Source organism: Cicer arietinum, chromosome 2, assembly GCF_000331145.2.
Source record: "Cicer arietinum cultivar CDC Frontier isolate Library 1 chromosome 2, Cicar.CDCFrontier_v2.0, whole genome shotgun sequence".
Taxonomy (NCBI): Eukaryota; Viridiplantae; Streptophyta; class Magnoliopsida; order Fabales; family Fabaceae; genus Cicer; species Cicer arietinum.
Window position 1 is genome coordinate 43,961,344 of NC_021161.2, and position 20,830 is coordinate 43,982,173.

General features: G+C 29.3%; 4 protein-coding genes across 5 annotated transcripts in view; 2 read left to right on the plus strand and 2 right to left on the minus strand.

The window, feature by feature from the left end:
- LOC101504326 (histone acetyltransferase type B catalytic subunit) overlaps nucleotides 1–1,565 on the minus strand; it is a 3,556-nt gene extending 1,991 nt beyond the window's left edge. Inside the window, exons 1-7 of the mRNA XM_004490850.4 lie at nucleotides 1,398–1,565; nucleotides 1,272–1,313; nucleotides 998–1,107; nucleotides 821–889; nucleotides 663–701; nucleotides 515–591; nucleotides 345–420 (exon numbers count right to left, since the gene is read on the minus strand). Coding sequence (XP_004490907.1) covers nucleotides 345–420; nucleotides 515–591; nucleotides 663–701; nucleotides 821–889; nucleotides 998–1,107; nucleotides 1,272–1,313; nucleotides 1,398–1,479 — 495 coding nt within the window. The 5' untranslated portion in view covers nucleotides 1,480–1,565. The remainder of the gene's footprint in view (nucleotides 1–344; nucleotides 421–514; nucleotides 592–662; nucleotides 702–820; nucleotides 890–997; nucleotides 1,108–1,271; nucleotides 1,314–1,397) is intronic.
- Nucleotides 1,566–2,151: 586 nt separating this feature from the next.
- Nucleotides 2,152–4,422, plus strand: LOC101504659 (uncharacterized protein At2g39795, mitochondrial-like). The gene is made up of 3 exons (XM_004490851.4): nucleotides 2,152–2,486; nucleotides 2,922–3,268; nucleotides 3,816–4,422. Exons 1-3 carry the CDS (start codon nucleotides 2,226–2,228, stop codon nucleotides 3,973–3,975), a joined length of 768 nt encoding a protein of 255 aa, XP_004490908.1. The 5' UTR covers nucleotides 2,152–2,225; the 3' UTR covers nucleotides 3,976–4,422.
- Nucleotides 4,423–8,951: 4,529 nt separating this feature from the next.
- Nucleotides 8,952–10,427, plus strand: LOC101504979 (leghemoglobin-1-like). Its single transcript, XM_004490852.4, has 4 exons — nucleotides 8,952–9,111; nucleotides 9,221–9,326; nucleotides 9,774–9,881; nucleotides 10,141–10,427. The coding sequence occupies exons 1-4, from the start codon at nucleotides 9,017–9,019 to the stop codon at nucleotides 10,267–10,269; spliced, it is 438 nt and encodes a 145-aa protein (XP_004490909.1). The 5' UTR covers nucleotides 8,952–9,016; the 3' UTR covers nucleotides 10,270–10,427.
- Nucleotides 10,428–13,275: 2,848 nt separating this feature from the next.
- Nucleotides 13,276–17,626, minus strand: LOC101505290 (uncharacterized). 2 transcript variants are annotated; one of them, XM_073365326.1, is made up of 7 exons: nucleotides 17,412–17,626; nucleotides 16,662–16,701; nucleotides 16,456–16,548; nucleotides 14,877–15,042; nucleotides 14,308–14,581; nucleotides 13,635–13,808; nucleotides 13,276–13,541 (listed from the first exon to the last, which is right to left on the minus strand). In XM_073365326.1, the coding sequence occupies exons 1-7, from the start codon at nucleotides 17,466–17,468 to the stop codon at nucleotides 13,509–13,511; spliced, it is 837 nt and encodes a 278-aa protein (XP_073221427.1). In that variant the 5' UTR covers nucleotides 17,469–17,626; the 3' UTR covers nucleotides 13,276–13,508. The 2 variants fall into 2 exon arrangements, with proteins under 2 accessions (XP_073221427.1, XP_004490910.1); XM_004490853.4 differs by having other exon boundaries at nucleotides 13,464–13,808.
- Between the last annotated feature and the right edge of the window lie 3,204 nt (nucleotides 17,627–20,830).

The window sequence follows — 20,830 nt, forward strand, 5'->3', positions numbered from 1 at the left end:
AAAAAAATAAAAAAAAAAAAAAAAAAAAAAAGCAGTGAAAAGTAAAATACTAATTTCAGAACATCATGGCAAATGCATCCAGTTTGCACAGTACAGATTCTGATCAATAACCGGAATAAGCTAAAAGTGGAAAGTAGCTTAACAGATCTATTCTGTCACTCTCTTCACCTGTTTACCAAAAAGTATTTCAATTAGATGATTGCTCAAGTACAGTAAAATTTGAGATACAACATGTATAAGAGTAAGGATTTTTCATAGATAAAATCTTAAACAAGGCATTCACACTCTACTGCCCTATCTTTTACCTAAAGTGCAAAATAATGAACCTATATGCAAATTACAACCTCAACATCTGAAGCATCCGAACCAGTGTGATTGAAAGCTTTTGTCTTCAAAACCTTCCCATCTGAGATGTTTGTTCTGCAAACCAATTAAATTGACATCAACAGTCATTAGAGTCCTATAAAACTAATTTCAGGTATTTATTATTAAACAAGAAGCAAAGTCTTCATACCTAAGAAAATTCCTGTCCACCAAATATTTTTCAAGGAATTCATCTTTGCTATCAACAAGAGTCTCAGCAAAAATTGCCTGCAAATAGAACAAACCAAATTAAAGGGTGGTGAATAACAGTCAGTCAATCAGTAAATGTTGACGCATACCTGTAGAGCCTCTTTAAGTTCTGTAATCCCTTTGCCTCGCTTAAACAATCAAACAACATATGCATAAAAAGAAAGTGTCAAAGTCCGAAGATAATTGTGAATTAACCAGTACTGTAAAAGACAATTGTGCACATTTACTAAACAAATTCAGAACCTACATCAGCCGAACTCCGGAATGTAATGTCAGCATATGCATAAAAAGATATGCTGCTAATCCAGATGCTAATCTGCAAATAAAGTCCAAACAAGCTAAACATGAAAACACCGTACACCATAAAACATTCAACCACCGTACAGATAAAAAAAAATCATATTATTGTTAAAATGAATCTTACCTTCAAATCCTCATAACCATAAATCTTCCCTTCGCCATCAAAAAAGCCATTCAAATCAACAGGATTGACTACAAAACTCTCAGGATCATCGAACTCTTCTTTGCTTGACACTGCACAAAACATGAATAACAGACACAAAATAAATACGCATACCAATGCACTCCAAAAGAAGAACATTTATATAAACACCAATTTCATCCCAATGTTCACAAGTTTTTTACATTGATACCAAAACTTCGGTAAAGAAAGAAGAATATTTCACATTTTATCTTACCAAGAAAGATTCTGATGCAGTCTTTGGCTTCAACTCCAGCATCTAAAATACATGATGAAAAATAATTTACACTTAATTAAATAAATAAAAGAAATCAGCATCAACAAAAGTAAAATGAAAAATCACCTGTGCCGGAAAATCCAACACGACGTCGTTTTTTGGTTTCGGTGAGATCCAATTCCAAACTCTGCTTCTGTTTCTGTCCCATTTTTGTTCTTTCTTTCTTCTTCTTCTTCTCAGCTCAAAAAGAAAGTGGTTAGGGTTTTTACAGAGCGGGAAATAAATTGCGAGGGAGTGGGAAATTAGATTAGGGCTTTTAAATAGTTAACTATTGGGCTGGCCCAATAACACTAATGGGTCAAATAGTGAAGATTAAAATGAGAAGAAAAAATGATTTTGTAAGCTTATGAGAATGTAGAGATTAGATGGGAAAGTAGATTAGGGGTCAGTTTGTTACAAATGATAAAAATTTATTTTTATATTTAATAATTTATAGATTTTGTTAGAAATTTAAAAAAAAAATCAAAAGTTGATTCGTGTTTGTCTAATATAATGAAAACAATTTTTTTAAAAGATAATTATAGAAAATGATTTTTATAAAAAATTATTCAAAACAGTTTTTTAATTTAATAAATTTTAAGATTATAAATTTTTTTCTAAAAATTATAATAAACAGATAAAAACTCGAAAAATTGATTATTTTTTTATAGAAAAAAGTGACTATTTTAAAAATAATACGTAATAAACAGACTCTAGGAATTTTAAAATAGTTAAACGTTGGGCTTAGTCCAATGTTATTGGGCCAAAAATAAAACAATTGGATCTTTTTTCTACCTAAGCCGAGTTATTATTTTTTTTAAAAAGATTTTTTAGTTTAAAGCTCAGAATTAGAAAACTTTTTGTAAAACCCTAGCAAAACCTTCCCCTGTTGTGTTTTCAGTAAGAAAAGTAAAAATGGCGTTTAGTTCGATTCTTCGCAACAAGTCTAGTACTTTCGTTAGGGCTTTTGCTTCTGCTGCTCAATTGATGAGAAAAACCCAACCGGGTTATCGTACCGTTCTTTTTGCCGCTGTTAATCGGTACGAGGATTCGTTTGTTCCTAGGTTTCATTTTTCTTCTGTAGCTGTTAAAAACAAGCCCAACTCCGACGAGAATCTTCTCCGTGTGATTGAAGCCGAAATCAATTGCGCCCTTGAAACCGATGATCAAAGCGCCGTAAGTTTCATTTCAATTTCTCTCATTTATTAGAATTTAATGGTATATAAGTTATAATTTTTCATTGAACTCATTGTTACTGTTTATAAAAAATCATAAAAAGTGATTTTGATACTCAATAATTTAAGAAAAGTAGAAGCTGTTTGTGTTTGTCCATAGTGAAAATCAGTTTTTTTAAACTCAGTTACAAAGAAATGTTTTTTTTAGAAGCTACTAGAAACAGCTTCTCCTTTATTGGGGGTTTTAGATAATTTTAAAAGTCTGAGTTTTTTAAAAGAAGTTGCAACAAACAGATGGAAACTTTTAAAAGTGACTAATTTATTTTTAAAAAAGTGATGTTTTTAAGAAAATGTGCCCATTATCTCGTTGCTATTTATTGATTATGATTATTGATTGATGTTGTGAAAGTTGAAATTTTTATTTTGGTTGATATAGGTTGAGGAGGTTCCCAATAATTTTCCATTTAAGATAGTTGATAGTGCTGGACAACAAACAATAACACTTGAAAGGAGTTATCAAGGTGAAGAAATTAAGGTTGAGGTTCATATGCCTGATTTGGTTACTGGTGAAGAACATGATAATGAGGATGATGATAAGGATAATGAAAGTGAGGCAGCAACACAATCAAGCATTCCACTTTCAGTAAGTGTTTCAAAGAAAGGTGGACCTTCTTTGGAGTTCAGTTGTGTGGCTTACCCTGATGAGATTGTCATTGACAGCTTGTCTGTTAAGAATCCTGATATTTCTGATGGTCAGATTCCTTATGAAGGACCAGATTTTCAGTATGTCCTTTTTTCTGATCTTTTATTTTTTTATAGATTTGTGCTTGCAATGTTTTTAGTGAATGTTTGGATTTCAGTGATTTTGGCAAAATCACAATAACATCCTGATTTTGTTGAAGCTCTGAAATTTAGCTTCTGTCAAAATCATGCCGACTCATTGTGATACTGTGGTATCACGGTGGTTTGTCATAATCAAACCGAACCACTGTGATTTTGGGATACATTTAGTTACGTGCGGGTTTTTCTAAATAACATTGAGCCACCATGATTTTTCAATACATTTGGTTTCGTGGGGTTTATCAAAATCACGGTGAGTCAGTGATTTTGCATAAGCTACACTCCTATAGTGGCTCACAATGATTTTGTCAAACCCACTGCAAAACCATACATAGCTTAAAGACATAAAAAAGTATTGATAATATTGCCGTCGGCACGTCGCAGTCTAGATTGGGGTTTTGGTACCTTTTATGATATACCCTTTATGTATATTTAATTAATGTTCTAGGTAAAGTATTGTTTGATTGAGATTGTTGCCTTGTTTGTACAGGAATTTGGATGAAAGTCTGCAAAAGACTTTCCACAAGTACTTAGAAATTAGGGGAATCAAACCAAGCACAACCAATTTCTTGCATGAGTACATGATCAACAAGGATAGTAGAGAATACTTGGAGTGGTTGAAAAAGCTCAAGAATTTCATTCAAGCATGAGCATGGACATGGTTTGAAGAAAGCACAGAGGATATTCAATTTTTGTCCAATCATTTGCGTACACATTTGAAGGGACAAGATTAATGTATCATATCACCGCGGATTCATTCGAAGGAGAAAAATAATCAGATATTTTGTTGCTGTGGTTTAAGTTCAGTTCCTGCTTCTATTTATGTGGTGCATTGTGATTGAAAATGTTTGTTTATGTTATTTGAGTTATGCTTACTCAAAAGGTTTATCAAAGATTATCAAGTTGCATGCAATATCTATGTAGCCTTAGTAAAGCTGATTCTAGTATTTTATTAGTGTCTTTGTAGCTTCTTCTAGTATTTTATTAGTGTCTTTGTAGCTTCTTCTAAACTTGATGTGAAAATCAAGCTACTAGATGTAGCTTCTTGTCAATGATGTCTATGAAGCAAATACATAATAAGTCGTTTTTGGAATTAATTTATGCATTTAAATCTTTGAATTATTTTACTTTGGAATTGGTCCTTTTAAAGTTTAGGAGAAGCAAGCCTCTTTGTAGAATTTTTAAAAGAGTAATACAATAATCCCCTTCACTACTCAATTTCATGTTTGTAGGTATGCATCCAGATTACACAAATTTCTTAAAAGCATGCATCAATAATGAATTTTTTGTATAAGCAAATATGAGATTACATGCAGTACTTAAAACTCAATACAAAGAGGAGTTCTCTACAGTCGAAACGAAAAAGAACATCATATATACTTTGAAGATAAGATAGAGAGTTATTCCACCAACTTGCAAAGTCAGTTTTTGTTTCTACCCTTCCAAATCAAAGAATCAAATCGAACACACCTTCTTGATTTTGTCTAACACATCCTCCTAATGTGTTACTTTTTGTTGAATACAATATGATTTCTTTTTAACCAAATGCACGAAGTAGTAGTTAACCATACAAAGTGAGAGACATTCTTTCCACTTCACTGTCTTAATCCATAGCTCTAACACTTAGAAAAATATTGACATTTGGCACCTGGAATTGAGTTTGCATTAAAATGCTCTAACATACACTGAAATTTATTTTATCAATGTTTTTTAGTTTTAAAATTGTATTTTCTTTTTAGAAAATTTTACCCTATACAATATTATATTTATGTCTAATTTTAGTTCCAATAACATTACTTTTAATTTTTAGTGTTTTTTGAAAAAAAATAAAGGTAAAATGGAATTTCTATTAAAATGTGGAGGTAAAAGTATACTTATAGAATATAGGATAAAATTCTCTTTTTTTTTTATTAACGATCTAATTTCTGATTTTCAAGATTAGAAGAGACTTTAAAATATTTAAGAAGGTCTTATTGGGGGTAAAATACCATCCAAATATTTCAAAACCATGATGACTTCATCTCTTTTAAAGGTACCTTAGATGAAATAGAGAAATGAAATATAATTTGTCAACTGCAATGAATAGATAAAAACGTGTTTAATGAGAGATAATAAAAGTAATACAAAATGCACTAAATAAATGGGACCACATGCAATATTGAACAAGTAGGAATAGACAAAATGAAGAACAAGGCAATGAACAACATTAAATAAATTTGGATGCTGCTTTTATTTGCATGCAATATGAATCAAACATAATCGCAATTAAACAAGCTTTGTTTTAAACAGATTGTAAACAAGCATGAATTTTACCTAAATGAAAAACGATAAAACGAGGAAAAACAAAAGTCTTAAGTTCACTATTTGAAAAATAATAATACAAAAGAGTTGCTTTAGTAGCAATACGATAAAAATAAAAATAAAAATAAAAAAAAGTTCTGCGTCAGTAACAATATGAAAAAATAATAAGAAAAACGAAAAGATAAAATAAATCTAGTTCTTTTCTTGAATGGTCAACAACAATGGTGTTTGGTGAGGTGGGGTGACTCTAGATGGCGCGCGGCGGTGTTGGGTGGCGAATGATGTACTGTTGTGGTGGCTGTGCAATTCAGTTATGGGAGAATGGTAACATGGATGGATTTATTTGGTCTAAATAAGTGAGGGACTCATTAAGTATTTTTTGTTGAATATTTCAAAACTCAAATAAAGAAAATGGTTTGGTCCAAATTATTTTATAAGTTTAATTATAGTTTTGTTCATCTTATTTTCACCCATATATAGAATTAGTTTATTTATTTTAAAATTCTTTAGTTTTTGAATTTTTAATTAAATAATAGTTGTTTGACATATTTTAAACTACATGACATATAATAGAATAATATTGAAGGATTAATACTAATATTTATTTTGTAATTTAATTAATAACATATAAATAATTAATGCATTTAGTTGATTCTATATCATTAGTTTGTTTGCCACTTCATTTAAATTATGTCAAATCACTATTTATTAGTTAAAAAACTAAAGGAGAAACAAAACAATGTCGAATTTTAAAATAACATTATTAATTTTGTGAAGTGATAAAAATAGAGGGGATTAAAACTACAGTTAAACATATTTTATATGACAACATTTTAAAAAAAGTTCACATATTTACCTGACATATATCATTACATTTATCATTATTATGTAGGGTTGTGCAAAAAATTCAATTATGAGACCAAAATCCAAAACCGGATCCAAATCCATTATAAATATCTGATTAAAATAATATGGTTATAATCCGATTTATTTATCAACTGGTTAGATATCCACTTATGTTTTATATTTGGATTTGGTTTTTATCCGATTGTTATCCACTCAACTTCTAAAAACTCTAAACCACCAAAATGATTCTGATTTTGCCATCACCCCACTGATCTTCCACCTTCCGACAATTTATTACTAAATTCATTTAATCAATTGCTTATTACTAACCAACTATACTAAATGATAACTAGTTAATTAATTAAGATGTTTAATATTTATTGAGGAAGACTAAAATATGATAGACTAAATATTTTAAATATAATTTCTTAAATTACTTATTTTTAATGGATTAATTTTTTTTTCAAAATGTTACATTAATATGTTACGTTGAAAATGATATTGAGATTTAGATATTGCTAAAACTTAACTTAATTATAAATGTTCAAGAGAAAAATTAATATATTAAATCCATTAGATATTTTAAATTTATTAAATCTTGTGGTGGTGGTGTCTATCTCGGTCTTGGAAGCAAACTTTCAAGTGTTTGAATTTTTTACAGCTTTATTATGGTACAATGATTGTTAAATTTGATCAAAGAAACTTTCAAGTATTTGTATTTTCTACGATTTTAGTAATAAATAATTTATGAAACTAGGATGAATTAGAATTGGTGGTCGTAATGAAGTTAGTAATAAATTAATTTTAATCACAAGTTATTATAAACAATTGAACATGTTCAATTTTAATCACAAAAGAAAACAATTGTATGGTTAATGTATGTTTTTGACTGAGCTTTCATTTTGTAAAAATAATTAATTTTTAAATATGAATAATTGTTTTTTTTTAAATAACTGGTTTTTAAATTATGAATAAATGATTTTTTTAAATAAATATTAAAAAATAATCAAATTTTAACCAATTTTAAAAAAAAAAAATTAATTTTAAAATTTGAATTTTTCGAAATCGATTGCTTAACTAGAAACTAGTTATTTAACCGTAGCTAATTTTAGAATTGATTTTATAATTGATTTAAATCAAATAATAAATTTAATTATAAATCTAAATTTATATATTAGTGTTAAAATAGAAATATGATTTAAATTTTTTTAAAAATCAACTATGCTTCCCCCTAATTCATAGAGCTCATTAATGTTAGGACATGTCTCAAAGAGCATTGAGAATGGTACTTCTGAGTCATAAACTAATTTGGATATTAAATTTTTTTGAAAGGTAAATTAAGTCGAACTGTAATGTTGTAAAAAAGGTGTTTCATGAGATAGGGCATTGAAACTAACACACGTGATTAATGCATAATTGTCAAGCTTGCTGCACCACGCTACCTTTTCTGCCTCCCAATATATTATTGTGTAATTAATTAATTTTTAATTTTTAAATTAAGTTTTACTTTGATTTGAATAATATAATCAGACACTAATAATAGATCTTTGCATCTCTTATTTGATTAGTCGATGGTTAGATCAACTGTTTAAACGAATTTTAATTATTTCGAAAGATGTGTCTCTCCAATTAGGTGGAATGATATATTAATTTACTTAAAATGATTTTCTTATAATGAATATTAATCATCACATTTATGTGTGAGAATATTTTAATTCAATTATTTATAGAGTTCTAATTTATTGCGCTAGACTCAAATATATGTTGTTCTTTAAAGTTAGAGGAATTTATTAAAGAGTAAAAAATGTAGCTATATATTTAGTAACATTTTTTTATTAGATTAATAATTACATTTATTAAATTTAAGAACACATAGGTAACTTCTAGGCACACTCATAAATTGAAATATTTTGATATCTAAATCAATAAATTAATGATTATTTTTATGGATCAAATAAAACTATTTTTCAAATTTTGTATTTTATGACAAATCATTTTATTAAAAAAAATTATTTCATTGTTTATAAGTGTTATATTAGTTTTTTTATTTATATTTTATCATAAAAAAGAAATTCAATATTCACTATTATGAGTAATAAAAATTTAAAAAAATTAAATTTTATTTTGTTGACACTGATTAATAATATTTAATTATTATAAGTTTTTAAATGATAGAAAATATTTTTTTTAAATTATTTATTTATTAATTTAAAGACGAAATGTACTGATAAATGTCAAATTAATGCTTGTACTATACAATTTGTCGAACATTTATATTAATATATTTATAATATTTAAATTTTATTAACTTTAATTAATTAAAGTTTATTTGATTAAGTTTTTAAAAGATTCTTGTCTTTTAATAATGTCAATGGCCACCTCCACAAGCCAATAGATTCTTTAAAAAAATAATCACAATAAATCAACCACATATGTTTACACCTCCAAGCTTTGCTATATAAATAAGTGTTGTTACATTGCAATATAAACATAACATAACAAAACAAAGAAGAAGAAAAACAAAAACAAAAAGAGAAGAGAAATATGGGTTTTACTGAGAATCAAGTGGCTTTGGTGAATAGCTCATATGAATCATTCAAACAAAACCTTCCTACCTATAGTGTTTTGTTCTACACTATGTAAGTTTCCTCTCATTGTTTTTTTTTTTTTCCTTTTCATTGTTTGTTGGATTTTATAAGAGATGGTGTAAATTAACATTAATATTTTTGGTTGCTTCAATTAAAATAGTATATTGGAGAAAGCACCTGCAGCAAAAGACTTGTTCTCCTTTTTAAAGAATGGTGTTCAAGATAGTCCTCAACTTCAGGGCCATGCTATTAAGGTTTTTGGATTGGTAAGTACTATCCCACATCAATCAATTTTCTTTCATTTTTTGTTCCTCCTATAATTGTAAGTGCTGCTTTTAAAATTAATAACTATGAAATCTTTAAAATACTTGTATTTTTATATTTTCTTAATTTAAAAATTGCAGTTAATTAATATGATCCAAAGAATTATATAAAGAGAATCTACAAGTACAATATTAAGATTTGTTTCAAGGACAAGCATATGACACTGCTTACATTTTAAATAATAATAGTTTGTGTTTTATAGTAATTTTTTCAGAGTATCTTATAGTAATTATACATAATTTTTTTCATAATAGTAATTATATATCATTACTTGTGAGACTAAAAGTGAAAACAGGGATATATTAAATTAAGTCTAATTATTTTATTTTTATTAGTTAGAAGTATTGTTACTAAAGATTAATAGTTTTCTTCTTAACATTTAATCAAAGGTGCGTGACTCAGCTGCTCAACTTCTAGCAAAAGGTACAGTAGTTTTAGGAGATGCTACATTGGGTGCTGTTCATGTTCAGAAGGGAGTTGTTGATCCTCATTTTGTGGTATGATAATATTATAAAAAAATTTACTGCATAGATTTTATATTTTTGATGGCCTAATGATCACTCTCACCAATAGAAATGTTTTTTAAATTTGATTGAGTCCAATTAATATGGATACATAGATAGAAAAATTATATTAAAAATATATTCACAATTATTTTAAAGGAAAATAAATATGTTTTCAATAAACATTTTCTATTTTTGTTGACATACCTATTTTATATCACTAACCAAAAAATAATTATTTTGGGGCTATAAGGTGGTTAAAGAAGCTTTGCTACAAACAATAAAGGCAGCAGCAGGGGACACATGGAGCGAAGAACTCAACACTGCTTGGGAACTCGCCTATGATGGATTGGCAATTGAAATTAAGAAGGCAATGAGTTGAACTTTGGGTGATATATTTAAAATTAATAAATACTATATATGTATTACTAAAACTTGTTAGTAACAAGTTTCTATAATAAAGGAACTACCAAAAAGTTCTCTATAATAAATGTAAACGTTATTCAAAATAATTATGCAATATTATTCGTGTTTATGCTAGTGAATTTCTTGGCCAAATCCATAGCAAGAACCACGTGATTGTTTTATAACTCACTAGATAATAATCAACGAATCTGGAGTACAAATCAATGGTTTTTTTAAGGGTAAGGATTCTCTTTATTATTCCTATAGAAATGGAAATGTCTATTATTATAATTTTGGAGAATAAAAATAACATAAATGACACATTTTAAAAATATGTGATATTAATTGAACATTTAAATATCAAAATCATAGAATTTAAGATGTACATTTCTTTTAAGAAATGAAGAAGATCTATATTCTAAAGAGCCACCCTTAATTTGTGCTCATTTTTCATTGCTTAGCCAATCATAGTCCCAAGTTGGGCTCACAATGCTAAGAAGAGCAAATGTTCAAGTTGGGCTCATATTTAAGTGTTTAACTAGTAACAGTTTGTAGTTGTCCCAATCTAGTTTGGGTAAACAAATTTATGTTTTCTTTAATTAAAAAAAAAAAAAACTACAATGACTCAACTATGTTAATTCCAATACACTAGTTTATATTAAAAAAAATGTCCAAAAGAAGTTATGTATTACATATTTTTTAGCTTAGCACCCTATTCACAATCAACCAATCCACTTATCTATACAATTTTTTACTATTCAATTGAAATATTCACTTGCTCAAGTTGAGCAATTGACCTAGTTTCGTTTGGTACAATTAATCGATAAATGATAGCTGATAATTGTTAAACTAATTGAAATGTTTAGTAAAATTATCGATTCAATTAATTTTAAAATATAAAATGATATTTTTAATTAAAATTAAATTTTATAAATTAATACTTTAATGTTTTAAAAGTAGTAATTTAATTTTCTTTTATTATTTTAAATTTATCAATCTGATGTATTTTTATTTAATTTTAAAATATTAATTATTTTAAAATTTAAATTACTTATAATTTTTTTATTAATATAATATATTTGTATTTATTTAGCTAGTTTATTTATTTTAAATTATTTACTTTAAAATATTATTTATTAAAAAAAATTAAATTATATAAATTATTTATAAATAAATCATAAAGGGTAATAAAGGATTTTAGTCACATTAATAATAATAAAATTAGTAAAAGAAATGATAAATTATAAATTATAAGCTAATAAACTACTTGAATTAACTTATAAAAAAATACTATAAAATTATAAAGAACTGTTACCAATAGTACTTGTAGCTTATAAGTTATATAAACTAACCTAGTCATCTTCCATGGTTAGACATGTGAGACCTATAATGTCATCTTCCATGGTTAGACATGTGAGACCTATAATGTCAGAGTTGAAAGCTGAGAAGAAAAGTGAACATATCGTGAACATAAACAAATTTAATGAAGTTAAGTTTTCATCGTCAAACTTAATAGAGTTGACTGAAAGGACCATTTTGTTTATATTGTAAACATAAAGAATAAAAAATAATTTTTTAAATGATAAACGACCAAAACAAATTTTAAATGAAAGATAAAACAACATTTTAACGACAACTAAATTGTGTTTTGAAATAGCCAATATTAATAGTTTCATTGAAACTCTTATTATTTCATTCATTTAAGTCACTCATCTCATCTACCAAACCAACATTATGTTCCTAGTTAGTGTCAATTACTTTATTTATATTAATTAGGAATTATGTTCCTAGTTAGTGTCAATTACTTTATTTATATTAATTAGGAAGCCCCGTTTTATAATTGATAGAAGGCCATACTATTAATCATACGAGGTACGACAAAATGCAATTACTTTGCGCTATTTTAGTGATCAAAATGTTCTTGTTTATTCTTTGGAACAAGTGCAAGTTTTCCCCCTACCCCGTTGCTATACATACCAGCTAGTCGGCACAAGAACTACTGTCTAGCAGAGTATGACTAAAACTCTGGATATAAGGATAGGTTTCAAGGACATTTTTCTTGATGAGCTGAAGGCTGCAGCACGGTTTGAGAGTCATATTCACAAATCACTACTCTAAACCTAGCATTCAAGACTGTGTTAAGGTCATGCGCAATGGCAGCCAACTCTGCATTAGTGTTGGTTGTTTAATCACAAGGACCGAAGAAGCTAATGAGCTATCAAATTAAATTCAGTAAACTTGTCCATTTTTTAAAAGATTAAATTTGTCTATTCTAATTTGTTTTGTTCATCCAGGCATTCTCCAATATCACAAAATCAAAGTCGTTTTCCTCTTCTGAAATAGATAGGATTCATCATCATAATAAACATTTTTTTTATAGACTCATCATAGTAAACATATATACCGATAATGGTGACATTTAATTTAGAAGTGTCACTAGTGTTACGATTGATAGGTTATAAATGTATAAAAGTAAACCAAAGAAACTAGGTGCCAATAGTAAGCAATAATGAAGACAAATGAGGTGCCAATAGTGAGTAGCATAGTGAAGACAAATATCTTCTTTGTTTCTTTTTTCTTTTTTACCAAAGAAATTAGGTTTCTACATCTTCCTAGTAACCCAAAATGGTTCAAAGACAAACCCATCAAAGGCGAAAGACAAAGGCACTTTTTGAATACCTATTTCACATCACAACTATCTTCTAAATATCAGACCATATAAATATGAAAAATGCTTAATATTACAAAATAATAAATCCCAACCACATCGAATTGGCCATGTATATATTCTTGTGTTTCGTACTCGTACACAAATTCTTTCATAATATATAGCATAGCTCTATAAATATTGGACTAGTGCAAGACGACTCTTACAAATAGAATTATGCTAAGTTGCTAAAAATACTCTCTTTCAACACATATTCGCTAATTGGTTAGTGTGTTGAGAAGCGTGTATAAAAGCTAGAAAGTGTGTGCCAAACTCTCTTCAAAACGGCCGGTTGGATTTCAATTTAAATAAAAAAAGATTTACTTGACGTGGTATATTTACACAGATATGCAAGAAACTCAAACATTTAGACTCAAATACTACACTCACTGATTGTTCTCTTCCTCTTCCAAAATAATGGACTTCCACAAGGCATTAGGTGAAAAGAATACAGAGACAGACCAAGCCGATACAGAAATCTCACTACTCTGCACATCTTCCCAATTCCATTATAGTAAATCCACAAAAACAAGCCAATTCTGCTGCAGAGATTCCACTCACATATTGAACAAAGTTAGCCAATGGAGCGAGCTAACAATTTATTATCGCTATGCATTTTATGCGAAGAACCAAACCTTGATGAAGACAGCCAGACCTATTTGCAAGAAAAACGCGGCAATAATTGACAGTGAAAGATCGTTGCCTTCTATGTAAGACCTCAGGTTTAAGGCAACAAAGCTAGCTGACGCAACACCAGTAAGGAGTGTTATGATCCACCTTAGAATCTCAACTGGAATTATCAACAAAAACTGAAAGTATCCCAATAAATATAAATTAGACAGCAAAACGAAATACTACACAAAATTAAAGCATAATTATCTAGCAAATGGTGCAATTTCTTATGACAGCTAATATAAATTCAGTTTGAAATTCTAAAAATACATCATATTTTATGATAAAACAAAATATGTCAAAAAGATGTGTTAGTAAGATAATGGGCTTCGGGCCCAACAACTGGGATGAACAGGAAGACGATCTATTATTAATATTATTAAGAATCTGATTCATCCTTTGCTTTGCAGTTTTATTACCACCTGAACCTTTATTTTAAATGGTTAATTGCATGATCAGGGATGTGAGCTTAGCCCACAAGGTCTTTGATCGAGGAGTTCCTCACTTCGTTGAGGCAGTGTGCTTGCCAATTTTCCACTTCAGGGTCAGGCTTACATCCACCACACTTTTTGTGCTAAATTATTTTAAAGTAAAAGCAATTAACAAGTTGACACAATGCAGAAAGCAGAAACTTACGGAAGATATGATGAAAATGGAGAGGGAATACCCCCACATGCACCAAAACCTTACAAGACTAGCATTTGAACCCATATACTGAAGGAAAAAGTAGTATGCCACTGGGACCACTATTGCATAACCATAGATAGACCATGCAGCCGTATTCATATAGCTGACATCAAAGCTCCATGAGGTACCGCTATCTGCATGTTTTTGCATAAGGAATGTGGCAAGATTTCCAAGCGCGGCAAGTACAAAAACCAATGTTGTTGAGATCCATATAAGTCCATATCTATAATAACATAAAAGAATCGCACTATTAGTATTTAACATGCACAAGCACAATTTATGCATTTTGGGGAAAGATCCTGAAAACCCACGATAAGTTTAGTGAATGTATCTCGTAACTTAATACGTGTATGCATAGAAAATAAGTAACAGGGAGCTGGCAAAAAAGTGACAAGCGATTCCCTAAAAATGCTAAGGTAAACAATATTAAATTAAAAAATGTCCCACATTAAAATTTGCAACTCTATTTTGATTATAGAAAGTATAGAACCACCGAGAGTAGAAAAAACAGAACGCACAAATCAGGGTTGGCATCTATCTTGCTAAAGAAGTCTCCACCAACTGGATTGAATGAACTTATCAATCTGGTCATAACAGCATCTGTATCTACATCGAAATACTGTGAGTAAGACGAGACACTAAAGAATCCCCTCCAGTTGTTTGTTGGCTGTTGTTCAAAGGCTTCTGCATTGAATGAACAAATCGGAAATTAATTAATGACATTATTATATTATCAAATGTCAATGAAAATACATATGGCAGCTATTTTCAGGTCTGATTACAGATTCAAATAGCAGGGGTGTGAATCTCGGTAAAAATGAAACTATACTCAAGAACATTAAAAATCAATAAAAACAATTGCATTAACTTCTAGAAGTAGAACCTTGATAGTTGACACTTGAGATATGCAATTATTGGTGGAATAAAGCGACAAGTAGAGTATAAATGTCATTCAAAAGTATGATTGCATTTAATGCCAGTGAACATAATTACAGTGAAATAAAAAATTATTAACCGTTGCACACTTTCTTATATACGGAAGCCTGGACGATACTACCCAGTTACGCACTTTCTTGGTTTTAAAAATGAAACTAAAGTGCATACAATACACGATAAAATTGAATAAAATAGCTCAAAAACTTGTAAATGTTAGTTTGTTAACTAGATGATTGAGATGTAATAAGAGAAATACAATTGATGATAAGACAATATTTAACTAATATGAGAGAGGGTCATGCTAACAAGTGCCCTTGTTAGCATGATTTACACAACTTTCAATATTTTTTTTCTACATTTAGATGCTTAACAAGTGCCCTAAGAGAAATCCTGTTTGAGATGTCATATTGGAAAAAATAAGAAAATTAAATAAATAAAAACTGAATGATATATTAGTCAATTAATCAGTAATAATTCCTTTTATTGAGAAGAGACACCTTCAAAGCAAGTGTATAGAAAAAATCAACTTTATTAGATTAAGAAACTGCATAAAGTTTATCTCTTTATGTACAACGCAAAAGGGTAAAAAAATATAACTTGGCTCAGAAGAATAATAGGTTTGAGAAATAAAGTAAATAAACTATACAATGGAACATTCTAAGACAGCTATAGTCACGCAGTTCTACTTCAAACTGGCTCCATAACCCAAGAGAACAAGGGAAAAAGGAAGAAACTCTAAGCAAGCATACTTGAAAATGTGAAAAGAGCTAGTAAAACATATGTATCGTTACAAGAGAAACATATTAAAGAGATTACAGAATATGCTGACTCGCATAATAATTGGTTTTTTTTATTCAACAATTTCATACCATTGAAGAATGAAAGGAAAATGGGAACTGATTCAGATAATGTAACACATGAAAATTTGTAAGCAAATCTCGTGGGAATAGATAAAGTATCAGCTTGAAATCTCTAATTAAGTCAATTATTTCTAAGATTAACTAACTACAACTACAACTTAACAAAATACAAATCTTCTCCATACCAGTCGTCAATTTAATACAACGTACCAAGTATATACTATTCAGTAGCTATCATCGGAAAACAGCCATGGAAATACAAATATATTGTCAAATAGAAAAAATGACTTTGATAACATACCTGTAGGACTTCCAAGAGTTTGATATCCTCCTCGTCCTCTGTCTCCTCCTCCATTGGTGGTGGGAGGGAATATTTGCATATTTGCATCAGGGACTACATTTATGTTTACAAGCAATATGTTTCAAAGAGAACTGAAAACCCATAAAAGTAAGAAATAATAGACAAGTCATCTTAACAAAAATTCAATGCTATAACTCCATACGTACCCACATGTTTCGTAGTGTTATCTCCTTCAACTATCACAGCCTGGACACCAAACAGAAAATGCACAAAACCAACAATATTCAAACAAGTTAGAATATATATATTTATGAGATTAATTTATATACACCGGCAATGTAAAACTTTTTCAAACTTTAATTCAATCAAGTAACACTATAAGGTCCCTTTGTTATATTAATTTCTAAAATATATTCATAAATATCTAGATGTCGATATGCAATTGGAAGCATGTGTAAAATTAATAATAAGCTGACATTGTGTACAAATTAAATTTATATTTAAATAACTAATAATTCATGATTAACAAGAAGAAACCACAATAGTAACTCAAAATCAGATCAGATTAATTTTAACTATACACTATACAGGACAATTTTTAATGTAGACCAATTCAGTTTCATAAGTAAGCTAGATCAATTTTTAATGTTAAAAGATTAATTAATTAAAATCAAAAGCATATTTAACTTAAACACAGGAAAATCAAGTTCTCCTAATTAATTTAGAAACGAGTTTGCTTCTCTTTCAATTTTACACTTCCAAATTCCTCTTTCCATTTCCACAATTTCATTTCAATTTTTTTGTCGACCAATTTTCCAAACTTTGTTACTAAACTTAAAACAAGATCGATTTTCTGCACTACATGATCGAGCATGCAAGGAATGAACGGAATCATTAAAAGCATAAATAAACGGTTTAAAAAATAAAAACCGAAGAAGAAATCGGAAGATGCTTACCGGAACTGAACCGAGCAAGTTGCTAGTAGGAAGACCAGTGAAAGAAGACTCTTCCATGAAATTCAATGCAACGCGAATGAAACTGAGTAAGTGATTATTAGTTCAAAGAAACATTGGAATTGGAATCGGAGAAATGAAGCCCTAGATAGCAGAAGAAGAAGAAGAAGAAGAAGAAAGAAACTGTAGCTTTTTCGTAGTTGAGAAGAAACGTGGAGAGAGGATTGCAAATAAAATAAAATGGTCTCTAATTCACTCGATTGGACCCCACCTTCATTTTCAATTCCACTCCACGGGGAGCACACGCACACCACGAAACTTTTTCCTTTTTCTATTTTTAAAAGTAAAAGTTATATTTTTAATCTTTTATTTTACTTAATTATAACACTTAAATCTTTTTCTATATCAGTCGTTTGTGTATTAAAATATATGTAAATTATTTTTTCATATTTTTTATAATGTCCTGAGGTAGCGAGCCATATTAGTTGTTAAGTGAATTTTTATTTTCTTTTTATTAATTTTAGTTTTATCAAATATACTTTTCAAAAACTTTAGAATTTTAGAAAATTTTATCTCCTTCTTCACATTTTTCATCTTCATCACTCTTTTCATCTTTAAAATTCCAAAAACAAAAAAACAAAAAAATTAACATCATTCTTATTATCTGCAACATCTTACTTCTAAAACTTAAAAATTAAAATATCCAAAAATTAAAATTATAAAGTAAAAAAACATACCAAAATTTATGTAATATTTAATTATTGAATCAGTCTATTATACATCTTTCAAGAAGATTTAAAGGTGGTAGACCTATATTACTTTTTTAAAAAAATTAATAATATGTTACATCACTTTTTAAATTTGTTATTATAAACTTAACTTTTTTTTACTAAAAATGGTAAAACTACACTTATGAATCCTTTTTGAAACCCTACATTATTTTTTTTAAAGAAATTATTGTTGTTTTTCCAACAAAATTTAGGTGAAGTTGGGCCCGGTTTATGGAGCGTGATATGTCGGTTAGATTGGGCTCTAAAAGGGCCACCATGTGAGCCCATAAATAATATTTTAATCCTCAAAATGTAATGATTAATTATTTTTGTCCATTAAATTTGCAAAATAGTAAAAGTCCCTAAAATATTTTTTGACACATTTATATCTATTAGGTGAAACTAACAAAGAATGTGTTAATCTTAATAAATATCATTTGAAACTATATCCTAATAACAAAGCTTGAAAGGTAAAAAACAAGTAGGACATTTTCGTATATAGATTTCAACGTATGATATAATGGAGAATTTTAAATCAAAAAGAGATATACTAGAAACATATCTCACATATCAGATCAAATTTCAAATTTATTTTTCATAACTGAAATCAAATTGCAGATATAAATTTATATTAACTACTTAATATAAGAAGAAGAAAAAACATTGATTAAAATACATAATTGCTGTTATTCAACTTATTCATTTAATGGCATTTTATTTCAAATCAAGAAAATAATATGTAGATTGAAATACATAAGTATCCTTATTCAAGTCATTTAATTTAAGGACATTTTAGTCTAAATCATTTACACAATTTTTTATGCAGAAAAGCTTGATAGAAAAGAAAATTGTTAACAATCAAGAAAATATATTACAAAGTACAAAAAATAACATGTAACACCCCGTTTTTCAAAGCGAGGGTATATTTTTTTTTTTAAAGTAATTAAACTAAAACAGAGAAATGGATAAAGAAATGCCTTTGGATAAATAACTGAGTCATTAAAATTTACAAGCAGCAGAAAGGTTTCTCCAATTATAAATCCAAAACATTTACATAACCATAAATGGTACATGGAACCCATTCACATAAGAAGTCGAACCGACAATATTAGTATAAATACAGTTTTCCCAAACTAAAAATACTCCAATCCAAAAAGAAGGACACCTAGTCCCTATACATCATCCTAATCTGATCATCCTACCAAAAAGCCATACACCCTGAGTATCTCCACGCGCCCCGTGAGATCCTCCTAACGTAACTGCAGTCAAACGTTCCCATCTCCATTTCCGTCCGTAGGGTACGAACCGGTATGACCGTCCTGACTCTCATATGAGGGCAAAGCCCAGATTTCCACAATAATTGTAAAGGGTCACCAACCGAAATTAACAGATAACATATAACATTTAAGTTTTAAATGCACAAAATAACCTTTCAACTAAGCATGCACCTTAAAAGGATTTTCCATATGCTAAAAGTTCATACAATGCTTGCCAATTAACGATGAACTCAAAATGAAGTTCTCAAACCATCAAGTAATACATAACTGACATTTGTATAAGTACAGTTTTCCAAAACTAAAATACTCCAAACCAAAAAGAAGGACCCCTAGTCCCTATACATCATCCTAATCTGATCATCCTACCAAAAACTATACACCCTGAGTAATCTCCACGCGCCCCGTGAGATCCTCCTAACACAACCGCAGTCAAGCATTCCCATCTCCATCCCTGTCCGTAGGGTACGAACCAGTAGGGCCGTCCTGACTCTCATCTGAGGGCAAAGCCCAGATTTCCACAATAGTGTAAAGGGTCACCAACCAGAAAATAACAGTTAACACATAGCAATTAAGTTTTTGAATGCTCAAAACAACTTTTTAACTAAGCATGCACCTTAACAGGATTTTCAATGTGCGAAAAGTTCATACATTACATTGCCAATGAAAATGAAGGTAAAATGCAGTTCTCGATCTCCTAATTAACACATGATAAAACAAAACATGGATAGATTCATGAGCAATTAATCATACAACTAAAAATGAGGATTTTCACTGAGCCAATCGATTGGGCAATCGATTGGGGTGAAGATTTTTAATGAAAACAGAATCCTGGGCTGAATTCAATCGATTGGTAAATCGATTGATTGGTTCCTGAGCCCCTGGTTTCGAGCCAATCGATTTCCTAATCGATTTGGTGAGGGATTCTTAATGAAAACAGAATCCTGGGCTGAATTCAATCGATTGGTAAATCGATTGATTGGTTCCTGAGCCCCTGACTTAAGGCCTAATCGATTGGGCAATCGATTTCTTAACTGATTCCTTTGAAAATTGTTTTCGAAATCGATTGGCTAATCGATTTTGTGAATTGGCCAAGTCCCTGTTTACCCATCCAATCGATTGGGAAATCGATTTCCCTGATCAGTTTTCCAAAAATTCATGAATTAACCTAAGTCATTCCTAATCAAGTTCACCACTTAACACTTAGCAATTTCTACGCGATTACTACGACACACAAAGGTTCGATAACCATCATACTCACACACAATACACAACACATAGCACTTAACACCTTCATCTCAGTTATCACGATAAATCAAAATTCGAATCACTCAATCATAAACTCAAATCAAACATGACTCGCGTGCCAGGCACCCTA